The sequence below is a fragment of the Pristiophorus japonicus genome, chromosome 3, assembly GCF_044704955.1.
Source record: "Pristiophorus japonicus isolate sPriJap1 chromosome 3, sPriJap1.hap1, whole genome shotgun sequence".
Classification (NCBI taxonomy): Eukaryota; Metazoa; Chordata; class Chondrichthyes; family Pristiophoridae; genus Pristiophorus; species Pristiophorus japonicus.
The window spans coordinates 115,999,410-116,026,881 of NC_091979.1; the positions used below are offsets into that span (position 1 = coordinate 115,999,410).

The 27,472-nt window shown below is 45.2% G+C and overlaps 1 protein-coding gene across 1 annotated transcript in view; it reads right to left on the reverse strand.

Moving 5' to 3' along the window:
* dnah9l (dynein, axonemal, heavy polypeptide 9 like) overlaps window positions 1–27,472 on the reverse strand; it is a 668,659-nt gene that overhangs the window by 591,625 nt on the left and 49,562 nt on the right. The window contains exons 9-10 of the mRNA XM_070873660.1: window positions 18,468–18,602; window positions 14,327–14,332 (exon numbers count right to left, since the gene is read on the reverse strand). Coding sequence (XP_070729761.1) covers window positions 14,327–14,332; window positions 18,468–18,602 — 141 coding nt within the window. The remainder of the gene's footprint in view (window positions 1–14,326; window positions 14,333–18,467; window positions 18,603–27,472) is intronic.

The window sequence follows — 27,472 nt, forward strand, 5'->3', positions numbered from 1 at the left end:
TGTCGTTTAAAATTTTCCCAATCTTCTAGTTTCCCACTAACCTTGGCCACCTTATACGCATTGGTTTTCAATTTGATACTCTCCTTTATTTCCTTGGTTATCCACGGCTGGTTATCCCTTCTCTTACCGCCCTTCTTTTTCACTGGAATATATTTTTGTTGAGCACTATGAAAGAGCTCCTTAAAAGTTCTCCACTGTTCCTCAATTGTGCCACCGTTTAGTCTATGTTCCCAGTCTACTTTTGCTAACTCTGCCCTCATCCCACTGTAGTCCCCTTTGTTTAAGCATAGTATGCTCGTTTGAGACACTACTTCCTCACTCTCAATCTGTATTACAAATTCAACCATACTGTGATCACTCATTCCGAGAGGATCTTTTACTGGGAGATCGTTTATTATTCCTGTCTCATTACACAGGACCAGATCTAAGATAGCTTGCTCCCTTGTAGGTTCTGTAACATACTGTTCTAAGAAACAATCCCGTATGCATTCTATGAATTCCTCCTCCAGGCTACCCCGTGCGATTTGAGTTGACCAATCGATATGTAGGTTAAAATCCCCCATGACTACTGCCGTTCCTTTTTCACATGCCTCCATTATTTCCTTGATTATTGCCCGCCCCACCATGAAGTTATTATTTGGGGGCCTATAAACTACGCCGATCAGTGACTTTTTCCTCTTACTATCTCTAATCTCCACCCACAATGATTCAACATTTTGTTCATTAGAGCCAATATCGTCTCTCACAACTGCCCTGATATCATCCTTTATTAACAGATCTACCCCATCTCCTTTCCCTTCTTGTCTATCCTTCCGAATTGTCAGATACCCCTGTATGTTTAATTCCCAGTCTTGGCCACCGTGCAACCACGTTTCTGTAATGGCCACCAAATCATACCCACTTGTAATGATTTGTGCCGTCAACTCATTTACTTTATTTCGAATGCTGCGTGCGTTTAGGTAGAGTGTTTTAATACTAGCTTTTAAACCATGATTTTTAGTTTTGACCCCTCCTGCAGCCCCTTTATCTTCATACATATTGTCCCTTCCTATCACCTTGTGGTTTACACTTACCCCAGTGCTACTCTGCTCTGTTGCCTCCTGTCTTTTGCATTCTTTCTTGGGGTCCTGTTCACCTGCGCTCTCACCCACTCTAACTAGCTCAGAGCCCTCTCCTGGGTTCCGAATACTCCTCGCATTGAGGCACCGAGCTTTCAGGCTTGCCTTTTTATTACACTTTGACCCTTTAGAATTTTGCTGTACATTGGCCCTTTTTGTTTTTTGCCTTGGGTTTCTCTGCCCTCCACTTTTACTCATCTCCTTTCTGTCCTTTGCTTCTATCTCCATTTTGTTTCCCTCTGTCTCCCTGCATTGGTTCCCATCCCCCTGCCATATTAGTTTAACTCCTCCCCAACAGCACTAGCAAACACTCCCCCTAGGACATTAGTTCCGGTCCTGCCCAGGTGCAGACCGTCCGGTTTGTACTGGTCCCACCTCCCCCAGAACCAATGCCCCAGGAATTTGAATCCCTCCTTGCTGCACCACTGCTCAAGCCACGTATTCATCTGCGCTATCCTGCGATTCCTACTCTGACTAGCACGTCGCCACGGCATCCAATGAGGTGAGGGGCTCAGGACTAGTGCCACAAGCGCTGGAAACAGCCTGGTTGCTTTGGCAAGAGCAAGTATAGATTTTATATTGTAATGATGCAAATTTTAATTATAATTATAAATATCCACTGAAATTAAGCTTGTTATTCTTACATATATATTACATATATTCCCTGCTAATATCTGGACTGGGCTATGAACCTGCACCCTTTTTAAGTCTCTCTCGGGCTGCTGTCACTTACACAGTGACCCAGCATGAACCGGGGGAGAGCTGCCCTTGCTCACTGTCTGCCCTGTGACACTTTGGGACATTAGCTCCTGTCATTGTCAAGTTCAATGGAGATTGTAGTCGAGAGAGATGTTTTTGTCAAGCATTAGCTGCTGAAAACATTCTTTGTTATAACAGTGCATCAGTTGTGGATAAAAACCTTATTAGCATATAACGTCGACGACTGCTGTCTTTCCATGATGTTACTTAGTCAATGAGCTTATGCCATGCTCTTTTCATGTTTGCAGAAGAAGTTAGTGAAGAATTGGTCCGAGCGAAGGCACACTGAGGAGGCCCTGCCCAGGTAATTCCACTCTCAGGAATTAGAGGAACAGGCAGCAGTACTGGTTGGGGGCCACACTCTGTCGGCTACCCGTGGTGAGGCAGATCCCTCTCTTGCATCACATGAGTAATGCGTCAAGCAGTGTTAAAGTAATGTAACGTCATTTCATTACAATATAAGAATGATGTCATGTTATGTTATGCATGCAGCTATCCTGATTCCCATGCAGCCTCTGTGCTACTCTCAGGTTGACAAGAGATAGGAGCAGGAGCAGGCGATCTGGACATCTGTTCCCTTCTCTGTCTGCTCCCCATAAACATTCACTCCCTTATCATTCTGTCTTTCTCCGACTGATCCATCCTCCAGAGCTCTCTGGGTCACTGAATTTCAACTCGTATTTACCACCATATGTACTACCGTGTGATGTGTTATTATGTAACTTCTCTGGTCTCATTTATTGTAGTACTCCTTCATATGTCAGCGCAAAGTAGCGTAAGAAAGTGTACCCTTCCGTTCTGATAAGTTCAATTGTGTTTTACAGGTCCACCAACACCCATGCGCAGTGAGGCACGACCAGTACCCCTCCCCCTCCAGCTGCAGGTGGCCCTCACCATGCGAGAGGCGGAGGAAGAGCAGCAGCAGCCATGAGGCGGAGGAAGAGAGCAGCAGCATGAGGAGGAGGAATACACCATCATGGAATCAGAGGAGGATGCCCCTACCATCACCATGGCTGATGTGGGACCTGCGGCCACTTTGTCAGTTTTGACTGAAGAGATAGTGGGACCAAGCTGCGTGCAGCCGGTGACGCCAAGGCGTTGAACAGTGCACACGCCGACCCCACGGTGGTCGGGTCAGCGAGGTCAGCACTCACCTCCTCTGGCTGAGCGGATAGAGGGCTTGACCAGACCGTGCGGAGAGAGTGTCGTGATCAGTTGCGAGCATCTCCAGACATTTGTGGTATTCACTAGAGCCATGTCCCGGATGTGTGCTTTGCAAGCAGAGGTTTCGCAGCAGATGCTCTTGGAGGTGCGTGTGCAGACTGCCTCCATCGATGCCTTGCGGCATACGTTGTTGGTGGGACATGGCACTGAACCCCAAGTGCTGCCGTCAGACGTACCACGAGCACCAGAACACAAGCGAGTCAGGAGGAAGCATTTCCTTCTGACTCAGAAAGCAATGCCCCAGCTTTGTCTTCCCCTCCAACACCCCCCCAACAGGCGATCGCACCACCATCACGGCAGAAAGTCTTGCCGTCGCCCGCTGCACACCAGAATCAACGTACTACCCTGGGACCAAAACGGGGTGGAGTTAAGATGCGGAGGGTACAGGATCTGGAGGGAAAGATGGCTGCAGGTAGGGAGGGGTGTGTTTTATTGTTGTTAAATATTGTTGTATTTTCTTATTGTTGTTGCCGTTTTTTTAATTTGTGAGGGGGGGGGGGTGTTACAGTTGAAAAATCTAGTTAAATTGTATTGAATTGTACAATTGTTCTAATAACATAAGTTATGATAAAACATGAATGCAACTGTTGTACAACAATGGCCAGGCTCCACCTGGCAAGGATAAAATGTAACTCAACTCAAATGCAACTGTTGTCTAACCGTAACTGTAACTGCGACTGTCCCCAATGTAAGTTCATGCAAAGCATTCATTTATGAGCTGCTGGCGCAACAGCTTTGCAGCCGCGTAACTCCCACGGGGTTTCTCCAGTCTTCCCAGGGGGACCATGGATTCATCGCCAGGCTGATTGTCTCACCGAGGTCTTCACCAGCCTCCTCCTCCTTGTTGTCTGCCTCTTCCACCTCCACCTCCTTCCTGAGGTGGACCGGCAGCCTCATCTGGCAATTGTTGTCCTCTTCGTATAGCTAGGTTATGCAACATAAGGCACACCACAATAAACTCAACGACCTGGTCAGGGTGGTACTATAGGCTGCCTCCAGAATGATCCAGGCATCTGAAGCGCTGCTTGAGCACTCCCAATTGTCTTCGATGATATTGTGTGTAGCTATGTGGCTTTTGTTGTAATGCTTGTCGGTTTCAGTCAGCAGATTATGCAGGGGGAGTCATGAGCCAGCTGGCAAGGCCATATCCTTTATCCCCCAGCATCCAATCATGACCTTCTGGATGACTGTCAAACAGATCTGAGACAGCGCTCTCACGCAGGATGTGCGCATCATGGATGTTGCCTGGAAATTTAGCATTAACTGCCATGATTATTTTGTTGTGGTCAACAACAAGCTGCACATTCAGGGAGTGGAATCCCTTTCGGTTATGAAACACCTCCGCGTTCTGTAAAGGTATTTTTCAGGGCGATGCCCATGCAGTCTATTGCTTCCTGCACCTTGGGAAAGTTTACTATTCTCGAGAAACCCAAAGCCCTCCCAGTATGTGCCTCTCTGCTCATAGGGAAGTTTATAAAGTCCATCCTGCGAGCGTAAAGGGCTTCAGTCACCTGTCGAATGGAGCAGTGTGTGGCATGCTGAGAGATACCACAGATGTCGCCAACTGAAGCCTAAAAGGAGCCAGATGCGTAGAAGAATTGTGCCACAGTAACCTTTACCCCAACAGGCAGTGCAGTCCTGATAGTGCTGTCAGGCTGCAGATCCCCCTTGATGAGCTGGCATATCTCATCGATGACCTCCTTCTGGAAATGCAGCCTCCTAAGGCACACATTATCAGACAAGTTGGGGTAAGATTGCTTTTCCCTGTAAGTTCGTCAGCTGCACGTTCTCCTCCTCCACCTTGTCATTAGTCTGCCACCTCTTCGACTGGCCCCTTCATTAACCCTTCACTTAACTCAACTTCAGACGCCAGCACGTGAGCATTTGCAAGTAATGGTAGAGAAGCTGCAGGCCCCATCACTATCACTATTATCACGATCACTATCACTGTTGTTATAAATGCCCTTTGTACTGGAAAAAATAAATATTATAAATATACATATAAACGTAAGTATAAATGTGAGTGGATCTACCAGTAAAAGGCCCTGAAATAACTCTCAAATTATAAGCTCTTTGTTTAAGCAGCCTTCTCACTTCCTCCAACGTTCAAAATAGCGTCTGTAGTGCCGTGTTCTAGAAAAATAGAAACATAGAAAATAGGTGCAGGAGTAGGCCAGTTGGCCCTTCGAGCCTGCACCGCCATTCAATGAGTTCATGGCTGAACATGCAACTTCAGTACCCCATTCCTGCTTTCTCACCATACCCCTTGATCCCCCTAGTAGTGAACTTCTGTGAGGAAGGCCAGGTAAAAGCAATGTTTCTCCAGCAATTTTTCGGTGAGCGATCAGCCCGGTGATTAGCCAAAAGTTGCGCTGAGTGATGTGTGGGTGATCACCTCGGCAATGTGACACGAAAGTTGGGCCGGCAATTTTATGGCGATGTTCTGGCCCAACTTTCCACTTTTTGGGCGATATATGGACATGAGCCCAGCGATCTGAAGGGGAAAGTGTAGCCTCTAAGAGAAGGATGAACCATCCCTGGCTAACTAAGGAAGTAAAGGATGGTATCAAATTGAAAATAAAGGCATACAATGTTGCGAAGAACAGTGGAAGGCCAGAGGATTGGGAAATTTTTAAAAACCAGCAAAGGACTACTAAAAAAATGATAAAGACAGAGAAGATAGCATATGAGAGTAAACTAGCAAGAAATATAAAAAGACAGTAAGAGCTTCTACAGGTATATAAAAAGGAAGCGAGTAGCTATAAAGTAAATGTTGGTCCCTTACAGGATGAGACTGGGGAATTAATAATAGGCAACAGCGAAATGGCAGAGACTTTGAACAAAGATTTTGTATCGGTCTTCATAGTAGAAGACATTAAAAACATCCGAATAATTGATAATCAATTAGCTATTGGGGGGGGGCTTAAAACAATCACTATCACTAGAGATAAAGTACTAGGCAAACTAATGGGACTAAAGGTGGACAAGTTCCCTGGACCCGATTGCCTACAGCCTAGGGTCTTAAAGAAGTGGCTGAAGAGATAGTGGATGCATTGGTTGTAATCTACCAAACTTCCCTGGATCTGGAGAGGTCCCAGCGGACTGGAAAACTGCAAATGTAACACCCCTATTTAAGAAAGGAGGGAGACAGAAAGCAGGAAACTTTAGACCAGTTAGCCTACATCTGTCATTTGGAAAATGCTGGAGCCCATCATTAAGGAAATAGTAGCAGCACATTCAGAAAATCATAATGCAGTCAAGCAGAGTCAGCATGGTTTTATGAAAGGAAAATCATGTTTAACAAATTTGCTGGAGTTCTTTGAGGATATAATGAGCAGGGTGGATAAAGGGGAACCAGTTGATGTCGTGTATTTGGATTTCCAGAAAGCATCCAATAAGGTGCCACATAAAAGACAAGAGCTCACCAGGTTGGGAGTAATATATTAGTGTGGATAGAGGATTGGCTTAACTAACAGAAAACAGAGTCTGGATAAATGGGTCATTTTCAAGTTGGCAAATTGTAACTGGTGGGGTGCCACAGGGATCAGTGCTGTGACCTCAACTATTTACAATTTATATTAATGACTTGGATGAAGGGACCGAGTGTAATGTAGCCAAATTTGCTGATGATACAAAGATATTTGGGAAAGCAAGTTGTGAGGAAGATGCAAAGAATCTACAAAGGGATATAGATAGGCTCAGTGAGTGGGCAAAAATTTGGCAGATGGAGTATCATGTTGGAAAATGTGAGGTTATCCACTTTGGTAGGAAAAATAAAAAAGCAAATTACTACTTAAATGGAAAGAGATTACAAAATGCTGCAGTACAGAGGAATCTGGGGATTCTTGTACATGAAACACAAAATGTTAGTGTTATGCTTATAATAAAGTAATGCAACTGAGTACTGTAGACAATGAGTAAGTGGGACCTTAGCTCCTTTAATTAAACTCGAGTGTTCGTACAGCATGGGAGGCCTGCTTCTATACAGTGCTCCCAAGAAATGCTGGGATCTCTTGGGACTCCAACAGGTATGCCCTCTGGTGGCGGAATGATACAGGTTGCCTAGGGTTGCATACATAACATCACTCCCTTCCAAAGTCAATAGTACACTTATTTACAAGGTGAGACGATCTGGGGCTTTTCGCTCCCTTGTCGATCGTCTCGGTACAAATGCAGGTACGGGTGAGTTGGTTGGTTCTTCGCTGGGCTGCTGGGGATGGTGAGTTCAGCTTCGTGGTCAACTGTGATGTCGGTTGCCACTTGTGTGTGTGTTGGAGGGTCAAAGTTAGTGGCGTCCTCTTCAGGTTGCTCGTAGCTGTTTGTGAATTGCAGTTTGGTTTGGTCCAAATGCTTTCTGCAAGTTAGTCCATCAGCAAATTTGACCTGAAACACCCTACTCCCTTCTTTGGCTATGACGTTGCCAGCAAACCATTTGGGACCATGTCCATACTTGAGTACAAATACAGGGTCAGTGACTTCAATATCGCGTGACAAGTTTGCGCGATCATGGTACATCCTTTGTTTTGCCACCTGCCCTCGATGTGATCATGGAGATCAGAGTGGACAAGAGAGAGTCTTGTTTTGAGCGCCCTTTTCATGAGCAGCTCGGCTGGGGGAACCCCGGTGAGCGAGTGGGGTCTGGTGCAGTAGCTGAGCAGGACTCGGGACAGGCGGGTCTGCAGATTGCTTTCCGACACACGTTTCAAGCTTTGTTTGATGGTTTGGACTGCCATTCTGCCTGGCCGTTGGATGCAGGCTTGAATGAGGCAGATGTGGCGTGTTTGATCCCATTGTGGGTCATGAATTCCTTGAATTCAGTGCTGGTGAAGCACGGCCCATTGTCGCTGACAAGGACATCAGGCAGGCCGTGCGTGATGAACATGGCTCGTAGGCTTTCGATGTTGGCAGTAGACGTGCTTACAGACATTATTACACATTCAATCCATTTTGAATAAGCATCCACAACAAACAAAAAAATTTTGCCTAGAAACAGGCCTGCAAAGTCAACGTGGATCCTAGACCAAGGTTTGGAGGACCATGACCACAAACTTAGCGGTGCCTCTCTGGGTGCATTGCTCAGTTGAGAGCAAGTGTTGCATTGGCGCACGCATGACTCCAAATCTGAGTTGAAGCCGGGCCACCACACATGGGATCTGGCTATGGCTTTCATCATAACTCTGCCTGGGTGGATACTGTATAAGGCGCGTATGAACGTTTCCCTGCCTTTCTTAGGCAAAACCACACGATTGCCCCACAAAATACAGTCTGCCTGTATGGACATTTTGTCTTTGCGCCGCTGGAATGGCTTGATCTCTTCATGCATCGCCACTGGGATGCTGGACCAGCTCCCATTGAGGACAGAGTTTTTTTTTTTACAAGGGACAGTAAAGGATCCTGGCTGGTCCAGGTCCTGATCTGGCGGGCCATAACGGGTGACTTTTCATTTTCAAATGCATCCATCACCAAAAGCAAGTCTGCAGGCTGTGCTATTTCCACCCCGGTGGTGGGCAATGGTAGCCAACCGAGAGCGTCAGCGTAGTTCTCTGTGCCTGGCCTGTGGCAGATTACATAATTATATGCAGACAGTGTGAGCGCCCATCTTTGGATGCGGGCAGAGGAATTGGAATTAATCCCTTTGCTCTCTGAGAATAGCGATATGAGCGGCTTATGGCCAGTTTCTAACTCAAACTTGAGACCAAACAGATACTGGTGCATTTTTTTCAACCTAGAAATGCATGCCAGAGCTTCTTTTTCAATCATGCTGTAGGCCCTTTCGGCCTTGGACAAACTCCTGGACGCATAGGCAAGCAGTTGTAATGTTCGCGATTCGTTTGCTTGTTGTAACACACAACTGATCCTGTACGAAGACGCATCGCAAGCTAACACTAAACGTTTACATGGGTTATACAGAACAAACAGTTTGATGGCACATAACAGATTTCTGGCTTTCTCAAAAGCAGCCTCTTGTGATCCCCCATACCCAGTCGTCTCCCTTGCGTAGCAGCATATGTAGGGGTTCTAGCAGGATGCTTAACCCGGGTAGGAAATTACCAAAATAGTTGAGGAGTCCCAGGAACGACCGCAGCTCCATCACGTTCTGTGGTCTCGGCGTGTTCTTGATGGCCTCCATCTTGGCGTTGGTGGGTCTGATGCCGTCTGCCGCAATTCTTCTCCCCAAGATCTCAACCTCTGGCACCAGGAAAACACACTTCAAGCATTTCAACCTGAGTCCCACGCGATCTAGCCGACTTAGAACATCTTCCAGGTTCTTCAAGTGTTCAATGGTGTCCCGAACTGTGACCAATATGTTGTCCTGGAAAACCACAGTGCACGGAACCGACTTTAGCAGGCTCTGCATGTTCCTTTGGTAAATTGCTGCGGCCGATCGAATCCCAAACTATTGTAGATGAACAGACCTTTGTGCGTGTTGATGCAGATGAGGCCTTTCGAAAATTCCACCAGCTCCTGCGTCATGTAGGCCGAGGTCAGGTCCAACTTGGTGAATGGCTTTCTTCCAGCCAGGGTCGCAAATAGGTCGTCTGCCTTGGGTAACGGGTACTGGTCCTGTCGCGAAAAACAGTTAATTATTACTTTATAGTCTCCACAAATTCTGACCGTGCCATCGCCTTTGAGAACCGGAACAATCGGACTGGCCCACTCATTGAACTCCACCGGCGCGATGATGCCTTCTCGCTGCAGCCTGTCCAGCTCAATTTCCACTTTCTCTTGCATCATATATGGCACCGCCCGTGCCTTGTGGTGGATGGGGCGAAGGTGCAGATCCATTTGGTTCCCGGTACCCGACCCAGAAAAACTTCTAATGCTTGGTTCAAACAACGACAGGAACTTGCTCAGAACCTGGGTACATGAGGCGTCGTCGACAGACGAAATCGCTCGGATGTCGTCCCAGTTCCAGCGAAATTTTCCCAGCCAGCTTCTACCGAACAGTGTGGGGCCATCTCCTGGTACAATCCAAAGTGGGAGTTCATGCACTGCTTCGTCATAGGAGACTTTTACTGCTGCGCTGCCAATAACAGGGATCAGCTCTTTAGTGTAAGTTCTTAGCTTGGTATGAATGGGGCTAAGTTTGAGCCTGTGTGCATTGTTGCACCATAGCGTGTCGAAGGCCTTTTTGCTCATGATAGACCGACTCGCACCCGTGTCCAATTCCATGGATACTGGAATTCCGTCCAGTTCGACTTTTAGCACGATCAGTGGACATGCACATTTGCTGGAGGTGTCCCATTGTTCCACAGTGCCTTTGCACACAGTGTTTGAAGCGGCATTGATGGGCTAGATGATCACCTCCACAGTGCCAAAAAGGTGTTAACTGCCTCGCATTAACGTTTGATGGCGAACTCTAGGTCATCTGAGGTCATGCAGCTGCAGGCGTGTATGTTCTGCCATATGCATTCCTGCCTGAAAACGATGTTACTTTGTGTACAGTACTTGCCGAAACCACTTTATGCTGCAAAATTTGTTTGGTGTTATCGCTGGTGGACATAAATGCCTGGGCTATCGTTATGGCTTCGCTCAGGTTCGGTGTTTTAACAGTCAATAGTTTGCGAAGGATAACCTCATGGCCAATGCCAAGCACAAAGAAGTCTCTTAGCATTTGCTCAAGGAATCCATTGAATTCGCAATGACCTGCAACGCGCCTTAGTTCGGCGACGTAGCTCTCCACTTCCTGGCCTTCAGACCGCTGACACGAGTAAAATTGATACCTTGCCATCAGAATACTTTCCTTTGGATATAGGTGCTCCTGGACCAGCGTACACAGTTCTTCATACGATTTGGTTGTTGGTTTCACCGGTGCTTGAAGATTCTTCATGAGGTCATAGGTTGTTGCCCCACAAACGTTGAGGAGGATCGTCCTTCGTTTGGCAGCGTTCTCGTCCCCTTCCAGCTCGTTGGCCACGAAATATTGGTCAGTCGCTCCATGAAGGCCTCCCAATCATTCCCTTCTGAGAATTTCTCCAGGATACCAACAGTTCTCTGCATTTTCGCGTGATTGTTCATTATCTCATCGCCAGTTGTTATGCTTATAATAAAGTAATGCAACTGATTACTGTAGACAATGAGTAAGTGTGACCTTAGCTCCTTTAATTAAACTCAAGTGTTCGGACAGCGTGGGAGGCCTGCTTTTCGACAGTGCTCCCAAGGGATGCTAGGACCCCTGGGGACTCCAACATATATGCCCTCTGGTGGTGGTATGATACAGGTTGTCTAGGGTTGCATACATAACAGCTAGTATGCAGGTATGGCAATAATCAGGAAGGCAAATGGAATGTTGGCTTTTATTGCAAGGGGGATGAAGTATAAAAGCAGGGAAGTCCTGCTCCAACTGTACATGGCGTTGGTAAGACCACACATGGAGTACTGCGTACAGTTTTGGTCTCTATCAGAGGAAGGATATACTTGCATCGGGGGCAGTTCAGAGAAGGTTCACTAGGTTGATTCCCGAGATGAAGGGGTTGTCATATGAAGAAAGGTTAAACAGGTTGGGCCTATACTCATTGGAGTTTCGAAGAATGAGGGATGATCTTATTGAAACATAAAAGATTCTGAGGGGTCCTGATAGGGTAGATGCATACAGGATGTTTCGCCTCATAAGGGAATCTAGAACTAGGGGGCATAGTTTCAGAATAAGGGCTTGCCCATTTAAGACAGAAATGAGGAGGAATTTCTTCTCTCAGAGGGTCGTGAATCTTTGGAATTCTCTACCCCAGGGAACTGAGAAGGCTGGGTCTTTGAATATATTTAAGGTAGAGATAGACAGAGTTTTGAATGATAAGGGAGTGAAGGGTTATGGGGAGTGGGCGAGGAAGTGGAGTTGAGGCCAGGATCAGATCAGCCATGATCTTATTGAATGGCGGGGCAGGCTCGAGGGGCCAGATGACCTACTACTGCTCCTATTACTTATGTTTCCACAGTGGAAGTAATCATCAGGTATTAGCGGAAAGATAGAGAAGATCTCTGTGTGGTATGTGTCATATAATCATACACCTGTTTATAAAGAAAAGGCTTATTATTTTATTACACAGTGCACAGAGCAAATCTTCCCCCTTGGATACCCAATTCTCCATTGGGGGCACTTCTAACAGTGTAGCAGCGTACCAGTGATTTTTCATTGCCAATACTGGTACTGTATACTAGCTGCAGTGATGGTCAATTACTATGGATGAAGTGAATTTTTGCACCTTGTCTCCTCTTCTCTCCCCATTCCAGGTATGTCCACTGTCTTTTTTTTTTACATAAAGCCAACAAGGTTGACAAACCTTATTGAATTCTTTGAAGAAATAGAAAGAGTAAATAAGGGTAATGTCATAGATGCAATGGGCCTTTGATAATGTACACTCATGACTCGGGTCAGAACAAGTAGCAGAACAGATAGCAAGCTGGCTGCAAAACAGAAAACAGAGAGCAGGAGTTTAAAGTAGTTACTCAGATAGTCAAAAGCTGGGAAGTGGCATTCCACAAGTATCAGTACTGGGAACACTGCTGTTCACCATTTACATAAACGATTTGGACTCAGGAATCAGAAGTACAATTTCAAAATTTGCAGATGACACTAAATTGGGGATGTAGTTAATATAGAGAGCTCTGCGACAAAATACAGATAGACATTGGCCTACAAATTGCAGTTGGAGGCTTCCCGTGGGTGGATGCCTCCGACCTGAAACATTTCTATGAACTTATCTGGTGATTCAGGAGGTTCAGAGCCATGCGGTCCTGGGCCTCTATGTGAAGACCTGCATAGAGGCCCACGTATCCCAGGGACGTAGGCGCTTCACACGCATCTCTAGGATCATGTGGGCCGGCCCAACCAAAATAGGGGTCCCAAAAATACACAAACACTTAAAATTAAAAAAAATTTAAATCAGTTAAAATTAAAATAGTATTTAATTATTTAAACCCAAAATTTAAATTTTCAAAAAATAAATTTACATATTTTAAAGGTTGAAAAATAAATGTACCTTATTTCTCAGATTTTTAAATGTTTAAATTATTGAAAAAAATTTATTTTTCTGTCCTTTAAAAGTCTTACGCTGATAAAAGCAGGAGTCGTAAGAATTTCAAGGGCTTTTGCTGGGAAAATAACTCTCCACCCGCAGAAACCCTTTGCTTCCAGATATGTGCAATCTGTCAAGAGGATTCCTGACGGATCACAAGTTCTGGGTTTAGGCGCATGCGCAGTGCATGCCTAAACCCAGAACTTGTGGGGCCCCTACGGGCGCGTGCGCACCTCGAACGTGCCCGTAGGGGCCGCGAATTCAGCGCAAATAATAAACTGCAGAATGGGCGTATAATTGGCAAATTAATTTCAATATAGATAAGTGTGATGTGCATTTGGTAGGAAGATTAAGGAGGCCACATACTCCTTGGAAAATAATTGTCTAAACGGGAAAGAGGAAGAGAGAGATCTGGAGGTACAGATACACAAAATCACTAAAAGTAGCGACGTTGTTTAATGAGGCCATAAAAAAAGCCAATGACACACTGGGATTCATTCCTAGAAATATGTTAAACTTGTATAGAACCTTGGTTAGACCACACATGAAATACTGAGAACAGTTCTGTTCTCCGTATTATAGAAAGGATATAGAGGCAATGGAGAAGATGCAAAACAGATTTACTAGAATTATACCAGACATGAGGTTATACCTAGCAGGAAAGACTGAACAGGCTGGGACTCTTTCTCTAGAAAAGAGACCAAGGGAGTGACCTAATGCGAGATCTTTAAGGTTATGAAAGGGTTTGATAAGGTAGACGGAGAGAAAATGTTTCTACCTACATGTGAGACCAGAACTCGGAGCCATAAATCTAAGATAGTCACTAATAAATCCAATAGACAATTCAGGAGAAACATTTTTATCCAGAGAGTGGAATGTGGTAGTTGAGGCAAATAGCGTAGATGCATTTCATCATCATCATCATCATCATCATAGGTAGTCCCTCGGAATCGAGGAAGACTTGCTTCCACTCTTAAAATATGAGTGCTAAGGTGGCTGAACAGTCCAATACGAGAACCACAGTCCCCGTCACAGGTGGGACAGATAGTCGTTGAGGCAAGGAGTGGGTGGGACTGGTTTGTCGCGCGCTCTTTCCGCTGCCTGAGCTTGATTCCTGCATGCTCTCGGCGATGAGACTCGAGGTGCTCAGCGCCCTTCCGGATACACTTCCTCCTCAATCGAGACTCTGCCTTTGACTTGAATGTTCTCGACTCCATCCTGCAGCATGCTACCCGCCACCATCTCAGCAAAACCCCAACCCTGCACGAGGTTAAAAAAAGCCATAAGACAGCTTAAGAACAACAAGGCTACAGGAGCGGATGGAATCCCCGTTGAGGCACTGAAGTATGGTGGAGAGGCACTGTTGGCATGGATACATGACCTCATCTCTCTCATCTGGAGGGAGGAGAGCATGCCGTGAGATCTCAGAGATGCAGTGATCGTGACCATCTTTAAAAAAGGGAACAAGTCCGACTGCGGCAACTACAGAGGAATCTCCCTGCTATCAGCCACTGGGAAAGTTGTCACTAGAGTCCTCAACCGTCTTCTCCCTGTGGCTGAGGAGCTCCTCCCGGAGTCACAGTGCAGATTTCGTCCCCTACAAGGCACAATGGACATAATAGTCAACATCCTCCGCCTGCTCCACGACGACATACACGCCATGATCCTTACCAACGGATCCATTACAGACCCAATCCACGTCCGGACCGGGATCAAACGGCTGCGTCATCGTCCTAACCCTCTTCTCAATCTTCCTCGCTGCCATGCTCCACCTCACAGTCAATAAGCTCAAACTCCCCACTGGAGTGGAACTAAACTACAGAACCAGTGGGAAGCTGTTCAACCTGCGCCGTCTCCAGGCCAGGTCCAAGACCACCCCAACCTCTGTCGTCGAGCTTCAGTACACGGACAACGCCTGCGTCTGCACACATACAGAGGCTGAACTCCAGGACATAGTCGACGTATTTACTGAGGCGTACGAAAGCATGGGCCTTATGCTAAACATACGTAAAACAAAAGGTCCTCCACCAGCCTATCCTCACCGCACAGCACTGCCTCCCAGTCAGATGCATTTAAGGACAAGCTAGATACACATGAGGGAGAAAAGAATAGAAGGAAATGCTTATGGAGTTAGATGAAGATGGGTGGGAGGAGACTCGTGTGGAGCATGAACACTGGCATGGCTTGTTTCTGGGCTGTAAATGCTATGAAATAAAGCCAGCCTTTGGCTGACATTTAGAAAAACACAGAACAGATGGCAGGTCAATAGTTATTTTGATTCAATTCCCTATTCCATTCTTCAGTGGTATCTCCTTACGATTAAGGAGTTCAGAAGAAAACCACAAATTAAAATGCTTAAACATAGTTACCTGCAAGAAGAATCACGAACCCATTGTCCTTTTAGGTAACAATCAGATAAAGTATTTTTTGGTTTATTTGACAATTTTCACTTGACAATCATAGTGATCAAAATCTTCACAATTTTGAATACTATACAATTTAATCTTCTAACCCATTATTGCAAGCTGTATAATTCTTGTAATACTAGTCAATCTTCCAAAGCATTGCACATAGGGAGTCCACGCTAGATGAAGCCTTCAGGTTCGATTGGGTTAGAGGGCAGGGGATAATTGTAGCAGGGTATACAGACATGACATTTTGAATACTGCATTGGTTGATTTCCCATGGGGTTGCACAGAAGGAAATGAAGACCAAGTGTAGGCTTCAGGTGAAAATGGGTTAGATGGTGTGGGGTGGGTGAGGGATGTGGAGCGGGTGAGGGATGTGGAGCATAATTGGACTATGGCATGCAGACATAATTCAATCCCCAGTTTATCATAAATTCTGTCCTTATTTTTATGAAGTACTTTGATTTTATATTTTTATAGTTAAATAGCAAAATGCACAGTAATTTGGGAATCAGAGAGAATTGTTTGGAGCATGAGCTTCTCTGCAGTACAGGCTGAGAAACTGGGAGATGCAAACCTACGTTGCTACAAGCACCACCACTGGTGAGAGTGAAATTACAGTGCGATAAGTTTGCATAGGTGTTTCCCATCATAAATGTAGATCATGTAGGTTCTGTGGCTTCAGAGTATCCCACCATAGAGAGGCCAGACATAATATGAATAAATTTAAATTGGGCTCCACAGTGCAGTTGGGAGTCAGATTTAAATTTTATTGTTGCTGCGTGGATTTCTCAGGATTGGGAAACTTGGCAGTAAAAGGGAGACGGAGCTGCCGGCTCCACCAGCTAAATGCCTTTTACAGCACTCATTGTGGGCCAGGAGTGCTCCCCTTAGCCCCTCAAGGATGCATTTCACCTCCCATCTATCAATTGTGGCCTCTCTCTCCCCCCCCGCTGTCACAATAGTCAGTGCTATGAACTGAGCCACAGCTGACACTACGCTCAATGTGGATTCTTCTGTGCAATCTAATTGTGCTTACTCTTTTGCTAAATGTACAATTACTAAAAGTAATCAAAAAGGCTAATAGAGTGTTGGCCTTTCTTTTAAGGGGGCTGGAATACTAAGGGGAGGAAGTAGTGTTTCAGTTGTACAGAGCCTTATTCAGACTCCATCTGAAGCACTGTGTTCAGCTTTGGGAACCACACCTCCTGAAAGATATAAAAACAGAAAATGCTGGAAATCTCAGTGGGTCAGGTAGCATCTGTGGAGAGAGAAGTAGAGTTAACATTTCGGGTCGCTGACCCTTCGTCAGAACTGGCGAATGTTCGAAATGAACAAATTCTTAAGGGGCACTGAAAGGGGGAGGGGAGGAAAGAGCAAAAGGGAAGGTCTGTAATAGGGTGGGAGATTTGAGACACAAAAGGGATGAGAATAGAAGTTAGAAAAAGATTAGTTTAGATAGGGTGTGAATGGCAGGATAATTATCAGCCATGAGAAACAAAGAGAGAGAAAAAATACATCAGAGCAAAATATGGGTCGAGGCTAAGGTCTGAAATTGTTAAACTCAATGTTGAGTCCAGAAGGCTGTAAAGTGCCTAAACGGAAGATGAGATGTTTTTTCCTTGAGCTTGCGTTGAGCTTCATTGGAACAGTGCAGAAGTCCGAGGACAGAGATATCAGAATGGGAGTGGAGCGGGGAATTAAAGTGACAGGTGACCGGAAGCTCAGGGTCACACTTACGGACTGAATGGAGGTGTTCCGCAAAGCGGTCACCCAATCTGCATTTGGTCTCCCCAGTGTAGGAGATACATCATGAGCAGCGAATACAGCATACTAAATTAAAAGACGTATAAGTAAATCACTGTTTTACCTGGAAGGAGTGTTTGGGACCCTGGACAGTGGGAAGGGAGGAGGTAAAAGAGCAGGTGTTGCATCTCCTGCACTTGCACGGGAAGTGAAGGAAGTGCTGGGGATGACTGTGGAATGGACCAGGGTGACGCGGAGTGAGTGGTCCCTTCAGAATGCGGAGGTGCGGCGGGGGGGGCTGGGTGGGAAAGAGATGTGATTGGTGGTGGGATCATGCTGGAGGTGGTTGAAATGATGGAGAATGATCCGTTGAACGTGGCTGGTGGACTGAAAGGTGAGGACAAGGGGAACCCTGTTGTGTTTCTGGGTGGGAGGGGAAGGGATGAGAGTAGATGTGCGGGAAATAGAATGGACATGGTCAAGGGCCGAGAACCTGAAAGATATATTGGCCTTGGAGAAGGTACAGCGCAGATTCCCCAGAATTATACCAGGGATTAAAGGGTTAAATTATGGATTCTATCCCAACTGTTTAATCTCCTAAAGGAAGGTTTTCTTCAATTACTTCTGGAACTCCAAAGCTAATTAAGTGAAATTCCAAAATACTTATTCATCCACATAGCTCCATTCTAAAACAATAGCCCGTTGTTCTGCACAATAATGACACTTCCACAGTCACATCCTCCTTCCTTCACCATGAAATAACAGGCAAGGTACATCGGTAACATAAGTGGGATGAAGTTCTAACTTCTTAATCTTCAGCAAAGGAACAAGCACAATTAGATTGTCACTGCACTGGAGAATCCACAAATCTGAGTAGGAGTGTGGTGTTAACATCAAGAAGATTAGAACACCTATGCATGCTGCTGATTTAATAGGTCAATAATTGTAGTTACTGTTGCTTAATTCCACAAGTAAATCTCTCCTGGTTAACAAAATAAATATGTCTCCTCCCACCCCATCTGAATTCAAAGCTCTCTTCCTCTTGGCAGAGCAATTCATCACATTCTGAAACATTCTTAGATTGAAGTAAAAATGGGTCACACCACTGACAGCTCATACTGCCCTTGGAAATATAAGTTTGTTAGTGAAAGTTACATTTTTGAAATTCACCATTCGTAAAAATGAAAATGTTACTTTACCTTTGTTTGATTATCAAATATTTGTTTGCAGCTGTCAAGTTCTGCCTCAAACATTGAGAGAAGGTTGGCATAATTCAAAGCAAAAATATTGGCAATGACCGGTCTCTGTAGCAATGCATCAAATACTGACAGAAGCTAACAGAGAAAAGATTTTTTAATTACAAATCATAACTTAGTTTCTGTTGACAATTAACAAAATACTGTGAACATTTTTTAGATGCAACTTTTCTACATTATCTCCTACACCATCTTCCCAGCCGAAAGGAGAAAAATGGCACTACATCCACACAGGCCATTAACATCCTATTTTGTCAACTTGCCTATTAATACATGGATGAACAGTATGAAATCAGAATACTTTATGAATGGGGAGATACTAGAGGCTGTGGAGGGACAAAGGAATAGGATAGATACAGATAAACTATTTCCTCTGGTCGGGGGAAACCAGAATAAAGACTCATGGGCCCTGAATTTGCGGCCCCTATGGGTGCATACAAGGTGCGCGTGGGCCCAAAGGGGCCCCGCAAGTTGCAGGTTTAGGCATGCGTCTAAACCCAGAACTTGCGATCCGTCAAGAATCCTTGACAGATCACACGCATCCGGAAGTAAAGGGTCTCCGCGGCCGGAAAGTTGAGCTCTTTGCCCAACTTCTGCCTTGAGAATGCCCTTGAAAGTCTTATGTCTGATAAGCAAGACTTTTAAAGGACAGGAAAACACTTTTTTTTCAATAATTTAAACATTTGAAAACCGGAGAAATAAAGTTTATTTTTTAACAAAACACAAAAGCAAAATACTGCGGATGCGAGAGCCTGAAATAAAAACTGAAAATACTGGAAATCTCAGCTGATCAGGCAGCATCTGTGGAGAGCAAAACAAAGTTAATGTTTCAGGTCGATGACCCTTCGTCAGAACTGGCGAATGTTTGAAAAGAACAGATTCTTAAGGAGCACTGAAAGAGGGAGGGAAAGAACAAAAGGGAAGGTCTGTGATAGGGTGGAAGGCAGGAGAGATTATAGACACAAGAGGGATGATGGGCCGAATTGAAATTGTAATGGCAGAAGTTAGAAAAAGGTTAGTCTAGATAGGGTGTGAATGGTAGAAGTTAGAAAAAGGTTAGTCGAGATAGGGTGTGAATGGCAGAATAATGACCAGCTGCCATTGGAGACAAAGAGAAAAAAAACATAAGATCGGGGGGGCGGGGAGAGAGAGGGCGGGGAGAGAAAGGGAGCCAAAAATAGGCAAAGGTTATGATCTGAAATTGTTGAACTCGATGTTGAGTCCAGAAGGCTGTAAAGAACCTAAACGAAAGATGAGGTGCTGTTCCTCGAGCTTGCATTAAGCCTCATTGGAACAGTGTAGAAGGCTGAGGACAGAGATGTTGGAGTGGGAGTGGAGCAGGGAATTAAAGCGACGGGAGACCAGAAGCTCAGGGTCATGCTTATGGACTGATGGAGGTGCACCGCAAAGCGGTCACCTAATCTACGCTTGGTCTCCCCAATGTAGAGACGACCACAGTGAGCAGCGAATACAGTATGCTAAATTGAAAGTAGTACAAGTAAATCACTTTCACCTGGAAGGAGTATTTGGGGCCCCGGATAGTGGGAAGGAAAGTAGTAAAAGGGCGGGTGTTGCATCTCCTGCGCTTGCATGGGAAGATGCCGTGGGAAGGGGAGGGGATGCTGGGGGTGACTGCGGAATGGCCAGGATGTCGCGGAGGGAGTGGTTCCTTCGAAATGCTGAGAGGGGAGAGGAAGATACAATTGGTGGTGGGATCATACTGGAGGTGGCAGATGATCCGTTGAACATGGAGGCTGGTGGGTGAAAGGTGAGGACAAGGGGAATCCTGTTGTGGTTCTGATACGGAGGGGAAACATAGAAACATAGAAAATAGGTGCAGGAGTAGGCCATTTGGCCCTTCGATCCTGCATCACCATTCAATAAGATCATGGCTGATCATTCACCTCAGTACCTCTTTCCTGCTTTCTCTCCATACCCCTTGATCCCTTTAGCCATTAAGGGCTATATCTAACTCCCTCTTGGATATATCCAATGAACTTACATCAACAACTCTCTGCGGTAGAGAATTCCACAGGTTAACAATTCTCTGGGTGAAGAAGTTTCTCCTCATCTCAGTCCTAAATGGCTTACCCCTTATCCTTAGACTATGTCCCCTGGTTCTGGACTTCCCCAACATCGGGAACATTCTTCCTGCATCTAACCTGTCCAATCCCGTCAGAATTTTATATGTTTCTGTGAGATCCCCTCTCATCCTTCTAAACTCCAGTGAATACAGGCCCAGTCGATCCAATCTCTCCTCGTATGTGTCAGTCCTGCCATCCCGGGAATCAGTCTGGTGAACCTTGGCTGCACTCACTCAATAGCAAGAACATCCTTCCTCAGATTAGGAGACCAAAACTGAACATAATATTCCAGGTGAGGCCTCACTAAGAAGGGGTGAGAGCAGAGGTGCGGGAAATAGAACGAACACTGTCGAAGGCCTTGTCAACCATGGTGGAGGGGAAGCCTCAGTTGAGGAAAAAGAAAGACATGTCAGAGGCACTAGTGTGAATGGTGGAATTGTCAGAACAGATGCAACAGAGATGGAGAAACTGGGGGAATGGAATGGAATCCTTACAGGATGCGGGGTCGGAGGAGTACACAAGTGCGCGTGCAAACGCACACACACGGATGGCCTACTCCTGTTTCCTCTTAACAATTTTCCTTCATTTTGCTCAACAACCTGGATGAATCTGGTTTAACGTATCCTCATGGGAGTCCCATTTTTCAAATTATGTCTGCAGGTAGACAATTCAGCGCTGTAGCAACAGCAATATTGTTTACTTAAGATATAGTGCTACATTAAAACAATAGCAGTAAACAACACAGAAGGAGGCCCCTCATATCTGTGGCAGGTCTTTGTTGAGGCATTGGGACGGCTTCTGGGGGAAGTGGGACCTGTACAAGTCAGACAGGTTGTATCTCAACAGAGCCAGGACCAAATTCCTCGCGGTGGGGGGGGGAGCGGCGGTTGCTAGTGCTGTTGGGGAGGGTTTAAACTAGCTTGGCAGGGGGATGGGAATCTGAACATGGATTCAGTAGGGAGGGGAGTAAAGCTGGAATTAGAAAGCAAAAATAAACTGAGTTTGAAAGAGACGGGAAACAAGCAGGAAAAAAGGGTAAAAAACACAAATTTAAAGGCACTTTGTCTAAATGCACGTAGCATTCATAACAAAATAGATGAGTTGACGGCACAAATTGAGACAAATGGGTATGATCTGATAGCCATTACACAGACATGGTTGCAAGGTGACCAGGACTGAGAATTAAATATTTAGGGGTATTTGAAAATCTGGAAGGACAGACAAAGGAAAAGGAGGTGGGATAGCTCTATTGATAAAGGATGGAATCATTGCAATAGTGAGAAAGGATATTGGCTCAAATGATCAGGTTGTTGAAACAGTTTGGGTGGAGATAAGGAATAATAAAGGGGAAAAAGTCACTGGTGGGCGTAATCTATAGGCCCCTGAACAGTAGCAATTCTGTTGGTCAAAGCATAAACCAGGAAATAGTGGGGGCTTGTAAAAAGGGAACAGCAACAATCATGGTGATTTTAACCTCAATATTGATTGGACAAATCAAATTGGTCAAGGTAGCCTTGACAAAGAGTTCATAGAGTGCATTAAGGACGGGTTCCTTGAGCAGTATGTAACGGAACCAACCAGGGCGCAGGCTATCTTGGATCTGGTCCTGTGTAATGAGACAGGATTAATAACAATCTCCTAGTAAAGGATCCCCTTGGAATGAGTGATCATAGCACGATTGAATTTCAAATTCAAATGGAGGCTGAGAAAGTTGGATCTCAAACCAGTGTACTAAGCTTAAATAAAGGAGACTATGAAGGTATGAGGGCAGAGTTGGCTAAAGTGGACTGGGAAAATAGATTAAAGTGTAGGATGGTTGATGAACAGTGGTGTACATTTAAGGAGATATTTCACAACTCTCAAGAAAAATATATTCCAGTGAGAAGAAAAGGGTGTAAGAGAAAAGACAGCCATCCGTGGCTAACTAAAGAAATAAAGGACGGTATCCAATTAAAAACATACAAAGTGGTATAATTAGTGGGAGGACAGAAGATTGGGAAGCTTTTAAAAGCCAGCAAAGAATGACTAAAAAAATGATTAAGTGAAGGTAGACGATGAAAATAAACTAGCACGAAATATAAAAACAGACAGCAAGTGTTTCTATAGGTATATAAAAAGGAAAAGGGTGGCTAAAGTAAATGTTGGTTCCTTAGAGGACAAGACCGGGTAATTAGTAATGGGGAACATGGAGATGGCAGAAACTGAACAAGTATTTTGTATCAGACTTTAAGGTAGAGGACACAAACAATAGCCCAACAGTGGATAGTCAAGGGGCTATGGGGTGGGGGGGGGGGGGGGGGGGAGGAACTTAACACAATCACAATCATTAAGGAGGTGGTATTTAATGTGTCATGGTACATCAGTCATTGAAGGTTGGCATGCAGGTACAGCAGGCGGTTAAGAAAGAAAATGGCATGTTGGCCTTCATAGCGAGGGGATTTGAGTACAGGGGCAGGGAGGTATTACTACAGTTGTACAGGGCCTTGGTGAGGCCACACCTGGAGTATTGTGTACAGTTTTGGTCTCCTAACTTGAGGAAGGACATTCTTGCTATTGAGGGAGTGGAGCGAAGGTTCACCAGACTGATTCCCGGGATGGCAGGACTGACATATCAAGAAAGACTGGATCAACTGGGCTTGTATTCACTGGAGTTCAGAAGAATGAGAGGGGATCTCATAGAAACGTTTAAAATTCTGACGGGTTTAGACAGGTTAGATGCAGGAAGAATGTTCCCAATGTTGGGGAAGTCCAGAACCAGGGGTCACAGTCTAAGGATAAGGGGTAAGCCATTTAGGACTGAGATGAGGAGAAACTTCTTCACCCAGAGAGTGGTGAACCTGTGGAATTCTCTACCACAGAAAGTTGTTGAGGCCAATTCACTAAATATATTCAAAAAGGAGTTATATATAGTCCTTACTACTAGGGGGATCAAGGGGTATGGCGAGAAAGCAGGAATGGGGTACTGAGGCTGCATGTTCAGCCATGAACTCATTGAATGGCGGTGCAGGCTCGAAGGGCCGAATAGCCGACTCCTGCACCTATTTTCTATGTTTCAGTAAGATAATGGGACTAAAGGCAGATAAATCCCCTGGACCTGATGGCTTGTATCCTAGGGGCTTTAGAGTAGTAGTGGCAGGGATAGTGGACGCATTGGTTGTAATTTACCAAAATTCCCTGGATTCTGGGGAGGTCCCAGCAGATTGGAAAACTGTAAATGTAACGCCCCTATTTAAAAAAGGAGGCAGACAAAAAGCAAGAAACTATAGACCAGTGAGCGTAACATCTGTGGTTGGGAAAATGTTGGAGTCCATTATTAAAGAAGCAGTAGCAAGACATTTGGAAAAGCATAATTCGGTCAGGCAGAGTCAGCATGGATTTATGAAGGAGAAGTTATGTTTGACAAAATTGCTGGAATTCTTTGAGGATGCAACGAGGTGGATAAAGGGGAACCAGTGGATGTGGTGTATTTGGACTTCCAGAAGGCATTTGACAAGGTACGACATAAAAGGTTACTGCACAAGATAACAGTTCACAGGATTGGGGGTAATATATGAGCAGAGATAGAGGATTGGCTAACTAACAGAAAACAGAGAGTCAGAATAAATGGTTTATTCTCGGGTTGGCAATCAGTAACAAGTGGAGTGCCACAGGGATCAGTGCTGGGAGCCCAACTATTTACAATCTATATTAATGACTTGGAAAAAAGCACCAAGTTTGCTGACAATACAAAGATGGGAGGAAAAGCAACGTGTGAGGAGGACACAAAAAAATCTGCAAAAGGACATTGACAGGCTAAGTGAGTGGGCAAAAATTTGGCAGATGGAGTATAATGTTGGAAAGTGTGAGGTCATGCTCTTTGATTTTTTCTGCCAAAGTGCAAGTTATTATTTAAATGGAGAAAAATTGCAAAGTGCTGCAGTACAGCAGGACCTGGTGGGTACTTGGACATGAAACACAAAAGGTTAGTATGCAGGTACAGCAAGTGATCAGGAAGGCCAATAGAATCTTGGTTTTTATTGTAAAGGGGATGGATGATAAAAGCAGGGAAGTCTTGCTACAGTTATACAGGGTATTGGTGAGGCCACACCTGGAATACTGCGTGCAGTTTTCGTTTTCAGATTTAAAAAAGGATATACTTGCTTTGGAGGCAGTCCAGAGAAGGTTCACTAGGTTGATTCTGGATCTAGGAGTTAAGTCAGTTAATCTAGGGGTTAAGTCATGGCAGGAGAGCTCGGACACATGTTATGCCCCTCCTGTACTATGTGGGAAGTCAGGGACGCTTCCAGTGTCCCTGATGACTACATACGCGGGAAGAGTGTCCGGCTGCAGCTCCTGACAGACCGCATTGCGGCACTAGAGCTGCGGGTGGATTCACTCTGGAGCATCCACGATACTGAGAATGACGTGAATAGCACGTTTAGTGAGTTGGTCTTACCGCAGCCAGACAGGGGATGGATGACCAACATGAAGAGCAGTGGAAGGAAGTTAAGTGCAGGGGCCCCTGCGGTCATCCACCTGCAAAACAGATACACCACTTTGGGTACTGTTGAGGGGGATGACTCATCAGGGGAGAGCAGCAGCAGCCAGGTTCATGGCACCAAATGTGGCTCTGCTGCACAGGAGTGCAGGAAATAGAGTGGGAGAGCTATAGTGATAGGGGATTCTATTGTAAGGGGAATAGATAGACGTTTCGGTGGCCACAACCGAGACTCCAGGATGGTATGTTGCCTCCCTGGTGCAAGGGTCAAGGATGTCTCGGAGCGGGTGCAGGACATTTTGAAGGGGGAGGGTAAACAGATCGTTGTCGTGGTGCACATATGTGCCAATGATATAGGTAAAAAACGAGATGAAGTCCTACAAGACGAATTTAGGGAGCTGGGAGATAAATTAAAAAGTAGGACATCAAACGTAGTAATCTCAGGATTGCTACCAGTGCCACGTGCTAGTCAGAGTAGGAATCGCAGGATAGCTCAGCTGAATACGTCGCTTGAAGAGTGGTGCAGAAGGGAGGGATTCAAATTCCTGGGACATTGGAACCGGTTCTGGGAGAGGTGGGACCAGTACAAACCGGACGGTCTGCACCTGGGCAGGACTGGAACCAATGTCCTTGGGGGAGTGTTTGCTAGTGCTGTTGGGGAGGGCTTAAACTAATATGGCAGGGGGATGGGAACCTCTGCAGGGAGACAGAGGAAAGTAGAATGGGGGCAGAAGCAAAAGATAGAAAGAAGAAAAGTAAAAATGGAAGGCAGAGAAACCCAAGGCAAAAAGCAAAAAGGGCCAAATTACAGCAAAATTCTAAAGGGACAAAGAGTGTGAAAAAGACAAGCCTGAAGGCTCTGTGCCTCAATACGAGGAGTATTCTCAATAAGGTGGATGAATTAACTGCACAGATAGCAGTTAACGGATTATGGCATCACAGAGGCATGGCTCCAGGGTGACCAAGGCTGGGAACTCAACATCCAGGAGTATTCAACATTTAGGAAGGATAGACAGAAAGGAAAAGGAAGTGGGGTGGCGTTGCTGGTTAAAGAGGAAATTAATGCAATAGTAAGGAAGGACATTAGCTTGGATGATGTGGAATCGGTATGGGTGGAGCTACGGAATACCAAAGGGCAGAAAACGCTAGTGGGAGTTGCGTACAGACCATTAAACAGTAGTAGTGAGGTTGGGGACAGCATCAAACAAGAAATTAGGGATGCGTGCAAAAAGTTACAGCAGTTATCATGGGCGACTAATCTACATATTGATTGGGCTAACCAAACTGGTAGCAATGCAGTGGAGGAGGATTTCCTGGTGTATATTACGGATGGTTTTCTTGACCCAATATGTCAAGGAGCCACCTAGAGGGCTGGCCATCCCAGACTGGGTGATGTGTACTGAGAAAGGACTAATTAGCAATCTTGTTGTGTGAGGCCCCTTGGGGAAGAGTGACCATAATATGGTAGAATTCTTTATTAAGATGGAGTGACACAGTTAATTCAGAGACTAGGGTCCTGAACTTAAGGAAAAGTAACTTCGATGGTATGAGATGTGAATTGGCTAGAATAGACTGGCAAATTATACTTAAAGGGTTGACGGTGGATAGGCAATGGCAGACATTTAAAGATCACATGGGTGAACTTCAACAATTGTACATCCCTGACTGGAGTAAAAATAAAACGGGGAAGATGGCTCAACCGTAGCTAACAAGAGAAATTAAGAATAGTGTTAAATCCAAGGAAGACGCATATAAATTGGCCAGAAAAAGCAGCAAACCTGAGGACTGGGAGAATTTTATAATACAGTAGAGGAGGACAAAGGGTTTAATTAGGAGGGGGGAAATAGAGTATGAGAGGTAGCTTGCTGGAAACATAAAAACTGACTGCAAAAGCTTCTATAGATGTGACCACAAACGTAGCTCCTTGCAGTCAGATTCAGGTGAATTTATAATGGGGAACAAAGAAATGGCGGACCAGTTAAACAAATACTTTGGTTCTGTCTTCACGAAGGAAGGCACAAATAACTTTCCGGAAATACTAAGGGACCGAGAGTCTAGTGAGAAGGAGGAACTGAAGGAAATCCTTATTAGGCGGGAAATTGGGTTCGGGAAATTGATGAGATTGAAGGCCGATAAATCCCCGGGGCCTGATAATCTGCATCCCAGAGTACTTAAGCAAGTAGCCCTAGAAATAGTGGATGCATTGGTGATCCTTTTCCAACAGTCTATCGACTCTGGATCGGTTCCTATGGACTGGAGAGTAACTAATGTAACACCACTTTTTAAGAAGGGTGGGAGAGAGAAGGCGGGTAATTATAGATCAGTTAGCCTGACATCAGTAAGGGAAAATATTAGAATCAATTATTAAAGATGAAATAGCAGCACAT